At 52.6% G+C, this 11620-nt stretch overlaps 1 protein-coding gene across 1 annotated transcript; it reads left to right on the top strand.

The window, feature by feature from the left end:
• Positions 1-25: 25 nt before the first annotated feature.
• On the top strand, positions 26-7234 carry PXMP4 (peroxisomal membrane protein 4). The gene is made up of 4 exons (XM_041478713.1): positions 26-247; positions 579-641; positions 1171-1369; positions 2356-7234. The coding sequence occupies exons 1-4, from the start codon at positions 117-119 to the stop codon at positions 2617-2619; spliced, it is 657 nt and encodes a 218-aa protein (XP_041334647.1). The 5' UTR covers positions 26-116; the 3' UTR covers positions 2620-7234.
• Positions 7235-11620: the final 4386 nt, after the last annotated feature.

Raw genomic sequence — 11620 nt, forward strand, 5'->3', positions numbered from 1 at the left:
AACGAGAAGGTGAGGTGGTGCCGCTTATTGGCCGAGAGCCGTGATTGACAGGAGTGCGGGCCTATGGGAGCGGCGGGCGGGGCGGCGGCCCCGGAAGCGGCGTGCGGCGGGGCGCCATGGCCGGCGGGGCCATGGCGGGCAGCGGGGATTCGCTTCGCGCTCTGCTCCGCGCCGCCAACGCGCTCCTGCAGCAGCGCCGCTACCACGCCGCGCTCGCCGTCATCAAGGGCTTCCGCAACGGCGCCGTGTGAGTGCCGGGCCCGGGCGGCGGGGTCTGGATCCCTCCCGGCCGGTGGGGAGGCCGGGGTGGTGCTGTGGCGGGGCTGCGGCGGAGGCGATTCCGCTCCCTCACGGCGGCTGGGCTGGGTTTGGGGTCCCCTTCGGGCCTGGCTCGCTGAGGTGCGTGCGCTCTTCTCTCTCCAGCTGGGCTCCTCCCGGTTTGCTGTGCTGCTGCTGCTGGGCTGGCTTAAAAGTCATAGATATTTGGCTAAACAGCCTTTTTTGTCTGTTAGTAGACTAGAAGTACAATGATTTCATAGTATAAAGCGAACTCTATAAAATATCTGTCACCTTTACAGTTATGGAGCCAAAATCCGTGCCCCGCACGCCCTGGTGATGACTTTCCTGTTCAAGAGTGGAAGGTACGAACACTAAATCTGTATTTTTGTGTTGCTGCTTAGAATGTTTTCATCACAGCTGTCCCTTTTCCATGTTTCTAGGGGGTTTAAAAAGCAGAAGGATGTGTGAGCTGTGGTTGAGCCTTGTCCTGATAGTGAAACACACACGAATATTTATAATGGAGGGGTTTAATCACTCATGGAATGGTTGATGTGGACAGAGGGGAAATTAGCAGATGCCAACAGCAATGTTCTGTCCTGTATTAAAATATGGGAACCCAGGCTATAGCAGTGCACATTGTGCCTTTCCTGAGTGCCAGAGGTTTGCATTTAGCAATAAAAAAGCTTTAAAAGGGCTGTTTGAGTAGTGAGAAAATGAAACACAGTCCACAGTCTGGGTAGGGCTGTGCTCTGGTGAGGGAAGCCAGAGCTCCTCCCTAAGATACTGCTGGGGTGCCCAAACCATCAGCGTGGGTGGGGAGTGCAGTGCCCAGCTGAGTGAGTGCAGGATGTTGCCTTTTCTCTCCTGTAATTGTGTGTTTGTTTCCCTCAGTTTAAGGGAGAAGCTGAAGTCCATTGCCCAGGCCACGTACGCTCACTCCCGGAACCTGGCTTACTTTGTCTTCACCTACAAGGGGCTCCTGGCAGCGCAGTCCCGGCTGCAGGGGAAAAAAATCCCATTCCATTCCTTCCTTGCAGCCTGCATTGGGGGCTGGCTGGTGTTTGGTGACAACAATCCCATCAACAGCCAGGTAAAGGCACTTGCTGAAAGTTTCTCTGGCCGGGATAAACAACAGGTGTGCCAGGAAATGGTTGGGGGCACCTGTTTCTGGTGGTTCTGACCACAGAGCATTGCTCTTTTATCGTGTTCTCTGCCCAAATTGCAGTTTTGACTGCTCTGCACTCAAGTCCCAGGTGTGGTTGTGTGTCTCCATGAGCAGTGTGGGCAGTTGCAGTGCTGGAAGCCCAGGTTTGCCTCCAGAGCTGCACTGAGTTGTAGGAAGGCAGTCAGGTCACCCAAAGCTGTGGGGTTGTCCCACCTGTCACCTGAGCTGTGGCCACTACCTGTGTGTTCCTGGTCTGGCCATCACAGGGTTAAACTCTTCACCTGAAGTATTGGGAGTGTAGGACTTGATCAGTTAGAGCTGCACTGAGCTAAACTGGCCAAGCTGACCACTAAACTGGTTGAAATTACAACTAAACTGACCACTAAACTGGTTAAAATTACAACTAAACTGGTTAAACTGACCACTGAACTGGTTAAACTGATGAAAGCTGCTCAGGGGGTGTTCAATTTAAAGCTGGGTGTTAACACACAGTCACAAACCAAGGAGTAAAACACAGAGCTGCAGATTAATCCAAAGTGCTCGACTTAAGCCAGGCCTGGTGTTAGGCTGTGTCCAGACTCCTGAGCTCACACCTGCTTGGCAGGACTGCTCTGGGACTGTTCCATCAGCACCATCTGAGGTGGCACGAGCTGGGCAAGGACAGAAGTTGTGCAACTGCCCAGCAGTGCTGCATGAAACGCAGCCTGGCAATTGCCAAATCAGAGCAGCAGGCCTTGGAGGAGACACAAACACCCGTGGTTTGGCACAGTGCTGACAGGGGAAATGACAGCCTGTTGGCTTTGAAGTGGGGGAGTTGTTCCTGTCTCTCCTGGCTGGGTTGTCACTTGTGAAGGCCTGGAGCTGGCTGTGCTCAGCACTCACCCCTGCTCCCTGGGTTTCTCCTCCTGCAGATCATCATGTACCTGCTGTCCCGGATCCTGTTCGGATTGTCCCGGCTGGCTGTGGAAAAGGGCTACATCCCACAGCCCAGGCAGGATCCCTTCCCTCTCCTGGCTGCCCTGGTGTGGGGGACAGTCCTGTGGCTCTTTGAATACCACAGGGAGACTCTGCAGCCCTCCCTGCAGTCCTCCATGACCTACCTGTACGAGGACAGTGAGGTGTGGCACGACGTGTCTGACTTCCTCATTTACAACAAAAGGACAGACAGCAAGTAGGTGCTTCCCTCTAAAACACCTTGGAATGGGATGGGACCTCCCAGCAGCTGGGGAAAAAGGTTATTCTGTTGCTCTTGACCTGTGATTTTTTAAATTATCATCTATCAAGCAGAGTTGGCTCTTGTCTCCAGGCCAGAATGTTCTGAGCAGTCTTTTGGCTCCTTTTGGAGCAAGCACATGCCCCACAGAAACTTGTTGCAGTCTGGTTTTAAGAGGCTTTATTTTCCCTACAAGTGTGGCATTGGGGTTTGTTCTTTAAAAACTAAATATATTTATAAAATGACAGCCTGACACTAAGTGCAGAGTATGATAACACGTTCTAGGGCTCATCTGAATGTTTACAAGTGTTTTTTTCTGTGCTGCTGTGCTCACTGTGGTGTGATGGAGGGTGAAGGGAGTAGGTGACCTGCTGAGCTCTGAGAGCAGGCCATCAGTTCTTCATTGCTGTGGATGGCTGGGAATCCTGTTTAAACTAATGTAAGGACAGTTATGTGCTCCTTGAGAGAGTTCCTCTACACTTTTCCCTCAGGGAGACAATAAAATGTGTGAGAACAGAACTGTTAGGATTGTCTTGTACCAGCCTGGAAAGACTATTTCTGCTTGGTTTCTTTCCTGCACTTGGGCTGAATCTGTGCCTCTGCAAAGTGCACTAATGAATACCCTGTAATTATTTTAAACTTGTTTGTAAAGCTTTTAAAAGCTGCTTGAACTAAATACCAAAAACAGTTACACAACTTGGGCTCCTCTATTACCAGGCCTCAGATCTCATGCTGAGGATTTGTGTGTCTAAGGGAGTAACATTTCCCAAGCACTTTTCTTTTGGTGGAGCACGGCAAGGGTTTCTCTGAGGTCCAGGATCTGCCCTCCACAGCAGTGGAAAGTGTTGGCTGTAACCAGATTTGAATCTGATTTTGTACCTGTAGTTTGTGCAGGCTTAATTTAATGGATTAATTTATTAATTTTCTTCCTCTCAAAAACACTCTGCAGAGCCCCAGGACACGGCAGCACGCCCTGGGCTATGGCAGAAGATTGACTAGATAGCTGAGAAAGCACAAAAACTGGTTTAATTAATCAATTAATAAATTCAAGCTCCTCATAGTGCAAAGCACTCACCTGCCTTATAACACTACAGAGTTCACTCAATGATGTGCATTGAAATAATTCCTGCCACACTGGTTTGATGTGGTGATATTTCCAAGAGAATCATTGTAATAATTCCCTGCTCCCTTTTGGCTCAGTTGGGACTGGTTCACTTTCCCTCTATGCACCTGCTTTCCCCTGACCTGCCCATGGCATTTCATAATCCTGCTGATGTTCTCTTCATCATCTTTGGAACTCTTTACCCTCCAGGCTCTGGCAATTTCTCCAGTGGTATACAGCTGAAATGGTACATTTAACTTCAGGGAGCTTCTGAGTAGAAAAAACACCCTCAATTTCATCTTAAGTCATTTTTCCTTGTCCTCCTAAACTCCTTCATTACTGTTGCATATATTCAGAGTCCTCCTTGCTATTTATTTTTCCACTTTTCTTTGTCCATGCAAATCCATGATGTACATGGTGCCCAAAAATCGTGTCTTTGTCATAATAACTCTCTATGATCCCTTCAACTTCTAATTTCATTGCTAACTTCTAATTAACTGCTGTTACAGTCTGGACTGAATAATTGAATTGGAATCCATCAGACCCTATGAAAGCTGTAAAATTAGGAATTTGGTTTGTTTCTTTTGGTTAAATATTTTTCTCTGTATGGGGAAACATAAAGATTTAGTACAGAAAAACTGCTGAAGCTACAGGTGAGGTCTGATTCCTTTATAAACATCTTTCTTTCCACCATTGCTGGGTACTTTAAGCATCACAATTTTTCTGTCAGAAGCTTCAGTATTGTTCCAACTAAGAGCATTGGTATTCTGCTAAAATTGCTGAATTCCTGCAAGCTTTGATGGGATTTCAGAAAGCTGACAGCTGTGGCTTGGGAATTGCTCCCTAAAACTATTAAACTCACAAATCCTTGACCATGTGTAATTATTGCAGCAAAAGAAGCTGTGGGCTGGGGGTCTCTGAGAAGGTTTTGATTTGTTAAATTTGTAGCTTGTGGTTCCCTTAGAGGTGGAATAACCTTCCTCTGCTGGGCATTGTACCACTGTGGCTGCTGGTGAAGCAGAGAAGGAAGGACCAGTGGTCTTCTGACCTTTTCACACTGCTCTCTGTCCTCTCCAGAAAATAAATCCCAGCCAAAAACCAGTGTCTGCAGTCAGCCTGGCAGCAGTGACCATGACTTCTCCTTGGTTCAAAGCACCCTTTTTCTCTTGGGAATCTCTCCCTTTCTGAGGAAGCTCTGCCTGAGCCTGCAGCCATCTGCAGTGGGGCTGCAGGGGGCAGCTGCCATCCCTGGATCCCAGCTCCTCCCTGGAGCTCAGCCCCTGGGGCTCTGCTGGCCGTTGCTTTTCCTGCTGGGCTGGGGCAGGACGTTAAGCTGCAAGTCACTGCTTTCCCCAGGGAAGTAATTGGGACAGCTCCTTAATGACATCAGCCCCCATGGCTGTTCTGGGAGCAGATAGCTGGGGATGAGCCCCTTCTGCTGCCAAGGTGTTGGAACAATGCAGGCGTGTAGTAGGGAACTGAACTAGAAGTAATTTGTCTGAGTCAGACTTTTGGGATATATAAGTGACACTCCCTGCCCTCCCCCAGGCCATTGTGTGGGGAATGGAGTGCCCTGTTTGGGTTCCCTTTTTATTAGCATTAAAAGCAAAAGAAATAAAGAGACAGTTGGGAAGCCACCTGCATATGGCCAAGTACTCAAGGATCACAAAGAAGGGTCATTTTCTCCCCCAGCCCTGACTGGTTTTGAATTTTAAGATGAGCATGGGGTTGTTTGTCTACAGCAATTTTAGTTTCCCCCTTGTTATTTTTTCCTTGTCACCTGACTGATGGTGAGTGTTTCTAAAGAGGATCAGAGTGTCTCTATCTCAGTTTGTCAAAAAAGAGGAACACTGGATAAAATTGAAGTGTTTAAAATGATGTCTCTCCCTCAGATTTTAAGCCTCTCTTAGAGGCAGTTTTAAAGGTTAATGAATCAAACTGATCAAAAGTTTTCAGCAATCCTGAGCTTTTCAAGCAGACTGACTATCCTGGGCTATTAATAATTTATTTTATGAAGGAACAAAGCAGGCTCAGGGTTATTTACTGCTGCTGCCTGCTGCCCTGGCATACCACTGTGCTTCCCTTCCCTTTGGAGGACAGCTTGTGTGCTGGGCTGGCTCTGGGGATGGCTGGAGAACCCTTTCCGGGACAATTGCATTATTTAACAAAGGTGAAAATGAGACAGCTGCCTGACATTTGGGTTAGGGAAGGTTTTCTGGGCTGTGTTTGATGCTGGCAGTGAAGGAGAGGGTATTTCTAAGAGCAAAACCTGTGTTTGGCCATTCAGTGCTGCAGAGGAGGGCTCGAGGAGGCTGGGGCTGCTGGGAGGCGTGAGCCTGTGTCTGTAATGGGACTCTGCATTTGTCCTGGCCACCATCCCTGTGTCTGTGCAATAACCAGGGAACTGGCCCTGTTCAGGGCATTTATCAGAGAATTGTGGGAGGGGACCTTAAAACCCATCCCACCCCCTGCCATGGGCAGGGACACCTTCCACTGTTATCCCAGACTGCCCCAAGCCCCATCCAGCCTGGCCTTGGGCACTTCCAGGGATGGAGCAGCCACAGCTTCTCTGGGCACCCTGTGCCAGGGTGGAGAGGGTGCAGAGAAGCTTTGCTGTTGGTGCTGTGAGGCTTTCCTGCCCTGCTAGAATAGGTCAAGCTCTGCTTTACACCCAGCTGGGTGTGGGTGGAAGGGCAGAGATGATCCCTGGCTGCTGAAAGAGCCCCAAAGCAGATTCCCCCTGTGCAGAGTGAGCTGTGCAGCCAGCTGGGAGCTGCCATGAAGCCTGTGCAGATCCCTCACCAGGAGAAGCTGCTGGGACTCCAGCTCGTTTTCCCTGCACCAGCACAAAGGTGACCTTTGGATAGTACCCCGAGCCGTGTGCTGCTCCCTGTTTGTCAGGCTGTGTTTGTGTCCCTGGCTCGTGCCAGCCTGAAGCTGAATGTGTTTTCTGATGCTGTTTTTGAAACCCAACAGATAAGGGAGGAGGGAAAATAAGGCGTCATGTCTGTCTGCCACTGTTAATATTTTTGGGGTGTTAATCTTGAGTTTTCAACCTGTGTGTTCCTACCAGATTGGTGGAGGAGGTAACTTTTTTCTTAACTTAGAAGAATTTTCATGTCTCTGGTGGTGAGGAGGGAGAAAAACAAACTAAAAGGTCTATAATACAGGTATTATTACCTCTGCTTTTGAGATGTATTTTTTATTCATAATTGCTGTGTAATCCAGGCCCTGATTTTCTGACAGCATAGAATAAACTAAAGAACATAAACTCAGGTAACTTATGTGACACTGATCAGAATGCTTGTAGAAATATCTCTGATTTTGGGTTTAAAACAATAAAAGGAGAGGGCAGGGGGTTGCTGACATGGCTCTGTCTGCTATGAATCACCTTCTTGTGCCCATTATTTCTGTATAATCACTCTTTGAATATTACAATACTGTGCTTTGTCTACAAATAAAAATCCTAATTTTTTGTCCTTTTTTACTGTCATCATTTTTAAGCTAAAATCTATGAAGTACTGCTTGATTATTGCATGTCTGTAGTCCTGGATGTAGAGAAGCCATGCACAAGGTGCAGTTTTGGCATGGTTTGGGCTCTGGTGTTACCAGCTTGGGAACAGTAGCCAGTGCTGCTTTGACCTCACCATCAGATTTAATTCCTGCAGGGATAAGGGTGCCACCTGCAGAAACAAATTGGGATGGCTGACACCCCTTTTTGTTTTGTTTTGTTTTTTCATATGAAAAAGAGAGAAAATAAGGATGTCTGTGGATGGTTTGGCTGCCTCTTCCAAGCTAACAGTTCAGAGGAAATGTGCTGTAGAGGTGACTGCTGTGGTGGTGGGGATGAAGGAATTGCTGAGTCTCTGTAAGACCAAACCTCCAGCTTTGTAGCTGTTGGAATGCTGGAGTGTCCAGCCTGGGCCCATGAGAAGCCAAATTAACATCACTGATGCCAGTGCTACCTTCAAGTGGCTTTTTCCTCCTCACAGAGCGCCACACTCTGTCTGAGCTCTCGTTCTGCTCCACGTGAAGCTCTGGGTGACCTCCAGGTTTTGTTCTGGCGAAAGTAAAAGTGTTTCAGCACTTTTGGGTTCTCAGTGCCAGTGGCCATGTGGTGGGAAGTGAACCTGGACTGGCTGGAGACACTAAGGAGAGGTAGAAGCTAGAGCCTGGCATATTCCCAAATCACTCCTGGATCAGCCCCATGCTCCCCAGAAACACTTCAGCCTCTCTGTTCTTCCATGGGGTTTGAGTGAAGGAAATGGAACAGCCTTGTGGAAAGGAGTGGCTTTCAGTGTTTGTGGTGGTTTAGCTCAGAGGATGAGACAAGGCTGCCCTGGCTGGGTGTGGAGAGCAGAGCAGGAGGGGAGCAGGCTCTGTGCCCATGCCTTCCTCTGAGACACTGCACGGTGTGAGCTTTAAAAGCAGATGCCACCACAGGAGAGGAGGAGATGGCACTGCTGAGTCTGGTGTGCCCAGCATCCAAAAGAGGAGCTGACCTGGTATCCTGCGAGAAGGGCTGTGTCCTCTTCTGAAAAAGATGCAAGGGAACAGGCACTGCCTGGCTTTTGGGACTGGGGTCTGAGAGGAGACACCGAAACCAGGCCTGCTCCCTTCTGCCACAAGCCAGCTTTAGACACTTTGTGCTTCCAGAAAATTGCTTTGGTTTGCACAGAGCAACAGTGATGGCTCAGGTGGCAGAGGTGAGGGACTGTAGGGTCAGGGCAGCAGAGCTGGGGGCTCTTGGCTTCCCCAGCTGCCTGTTGGCACCACAGGCAGATTGTGCCACGCTGCCAACTCCCCATCTTGTGAACGAACCAGTGACCTGGGAACGGGGCACTGGCAGGAGACCCCAGGGAAGTCCTGCTCTCCTTCCACGTGACAGCTCAGCACACTGTGTGGGAACTGCTGGAGGCAGGACCGACTGCGATGGCAGGGACAGTACCTGTGCTGCCGGGACAGCCACGTGCTGAGCCCAGAGCTGCGCGTTTGCATCCTGCCAGCTCTCCTCCCCCCCGCTCCCGCTGCCAGGGGATTTTCCAGCGCAGGTACCAGCCGTGCTCCGGCGGCAGAGTTTTCCCAGCACACACCCTTACCCTGAGTCTATCCCGCAGTGCCAAACCCACCCAAACTCAGCGATGCCGGGCTGAATCCTGCTGGGGCACAGGGTGTCGGGGCAGCCCTGCTGATGCTCTCCAGGAGCCAGCAGGGCCGTGCAGACAGGGCTTTATCTGGGAGCAGCACCTGCCACACGGCTAATCTTGGGAGCACGTCTGCACTGCTTAGCGGGGCTGCAGTTGTGCAGGAGACAGAATTCATCTGCTTCCCCTCATCCACATGCAAGGAAAGGCCCTGCCCGCCCTTCTCCCACCAGCGTTCGCCTTTTATTTGTCTCACAGCCGCCCCTTTTCGCGCCGCCGGCGCTGAAAGCCAAGGAGAACTGGCAGCGCAGCCTCCGGGAGAGGGGGCAGAGCCTGCTCCCCCCGAAAAGCTCCTGCATGAATTAGGGGGGGTGAAGGCAGCCTTTGTGAGCCGAGCGGGAGCAGCTGGTGCAGCAGCTGTGTCCCAAACCCTGCCTCATCCCAGGAAGCGCCGGGCTGAGGCTCCCCGGGGATGGGGAGAGCACTGCCAGCCATGCGCTCCCGCCCGGCTGCTGGGCTTGCCTTTTCCCCCTTCCCCAGATGGAAGAAGCATTAACTGTGTGCAAACATCTGGTCTAACTGTTGCTTGTGCTTCATAGTAATGATGATATTGCAGTGGAAGGGCTCTGGAGAGTGGGGCCTGGAATATTAGAAGGGCCAAGTGTTAATTAAGTGTATTAATTTCCTTTAAGCAAGGCAGCGTTTCTGTTTGCGCTCTGCTGATGAAGAAATGAAGCACAGCGAGTTGATTTGATTGGTCACGGACATGCACCATATTCCTGCTGTATTTAAGGATGGAGGGATCCAGGGAAATCACGGCCCTGCTCAGCGTTGGCCATCCCCAAGGGAACTGCAGCCACTGCCAAAATATCCAGCATAAAATCCTTTAAAGCCAGAAACCTGTTAGGCCAGCACAGGGGCACTGCATGTCAGGATCTGCTCCGCGGCAGAGGAGTTAACTCATCCCTGCAAATGCCTCCTGCATCCCACGCACTGCTGGGAAAAACAGCCCTTCTCCTGCACAGCCCTTCTGTATCCCGGGCAGGTCAGGCTTGGCAGCGGGGCTGGGGCAGGAGCCAGCGCTGGCTCCCAGCCCTGCCTGGCAGCAGCAGCGGGTTGGGGGCCACTGGGCTCGGCCACTGACCCCCGGGGACACATGGGGCAGCTCATGGGGGGCACAGAGGGGTCAAACCCTGGGCTTGGCTCAGCAGGGGTTTGGGTGTCTGGATCAGACCCTGCTCCACACTTTCCTTATGAGCTTCCCCACATCTGGGCCCTGCAAAAGGCCTAATCTTTAAATGTTTTTTAATTTTTTTTTTTTTTTTTAATTAGCAGGATGTACTTTTTTCCTTTTTAATTTTGCTTCCTCATGCAGCAGGAGGTTATCAGTGTCCTGCAGGCAGGAGATCCTGGTGTTGGGAGCCGCCTGCCCTGTGTCCCGTGGGTGGACTCTCATCTCTCTCAGCATATGGGGCCACTCCCGGCTCCGTCTGCGTCCCTGTGTCCCTGCCTCTCCCCAGCCACACGGTCCCACAGCCGGAGACAGCGCCTGGCACGGTCAAGTGCAGGTTGTGCTGCCGGCAGAGCTTTTCCTCTGCCCTCTAAGGGGTTATCAGGCAGTCCTGAAGGAGCTGCCGAGATCCGCAGCTGTTTGGAAACACAGAATGCCGTGAATCATCGGCCGAACGCATGGAGCAGATTGCAGCATCCCAGTGCGCGCTGGACCCCTGGAGCAGTGAGGCTGAAGCCTCCAGCCTTGCCCAACAGCCTCATCCATGGTCTTTTGAACAAGGGAGGAGGGCAACCCTGCACTGAGCCCTTCATCGCTCCAGCACTTTTAGACTAAAATCCTGCAGTCGCCTGGCCCGCAGTACAGGAGAGCTCCTGCCCCAGCACGGCTGAGCACCACTGATGTCCCAAAGCAAGGCATTGCTGCGGGGGCCGGGCCAGGCTGGCCTGGCTGTCACCCTGGGCAAGGGGAACACACGGGGGACAGCCTGGGACACCCCGCAGAGCCCAACGCCACCCTCTTCCAGTGACACCCGTGGGTGGCGGAGTCCGCAGGGCAGGGCAGCGAGCTGGACTTTGCTCGTGGGTGCGTGCCCTGTCCTCCGGGCAGGGGAGCGGGGAGCAGCTGGAAGCCCATCACCCCGGCGGGGCTGAGCCCGGGCCGGACCGGCTCCGCCTGAGCCTTGAACTCCCCACGGCGGGAAACCGGGAGCCGAGGCCGGGTCGGAGCGAGGAATCCGCGGCGGCACACAAGAGGGGGACACCCCCGGGGGGGACACAAAGAGGGACACGGGAGGGGACAGCCCCGGGGGGGAGACGGGGGACACAAACAGGGACTGGGGAGGGGACACCCCTATGGAGGACACAGAGACACGAGAGAGGACACACCCGGGGGGGACACGGGGAACACAAACAGGAACGCGGGAGGGGACACCCCCGAGGGGGGGGACACACGGAGCGCGCCGCACCCACGCGGCGCCCCCTCCGCGTCCCCGAGCAGCGCTCCCATTGGCCGCCGCCCCGGCACGGCGCCGCTGATTGGTTACCTGTCAGCGCGGCCCCCGCCCGCCAATGGCCGCGCGGCACCGCCCGCCTCCCCGGTGGCCCCGGCCAATGGCAGCGCGCCCCTGCCTCCCCGCCGCGGCGGGCGCAGCCAATGGGCGGGCGGCGGGGCGGCTCGCGCCCCCTTTTGCGGCAAAAAGGGTTTT

The sequence above is a fragment of the Pyrgilauda ruficollis genome, unplaced genomic scaffold, assembly GCF_017590135.1.
Source record: "Pyrgilauda ruficollis isolate IOZ18807 unplaced genomic scaffold, ASM1759013v1 scaffold46, whole genome shotgun sequence".
Taxonomy (NCBI): domain Eukaryota; kingdom Metazoa; phylum Chordata; class Aves; order Passeriformes; family Passeridae; genus Pyrgilauda; species Pyrgilauda ruficollis.

Coding starts and splice junctions, on each gene's coding strand:
- PXMP4 (XM_041478713.1), top strand. CDS start 117: ATGGCCGGCGGGGCCATGGCGGGCAGCGGGGATTCGCTTCGCGCTCTG. Junction 248..578: donor GGCTTCCGCAACGGCGCCGT/GTGAGTGCCGGG, acceptor TCACCTTTACAG/TTATGGAGCCAAAATCCGTG. Junction 1,370..2,355: donor ACAATCCCATCAACAGCCAG/GTAAAGGCACTT, acceptor CTCCTCCTGCAG/ATCATCATGTACCTGCTGTC.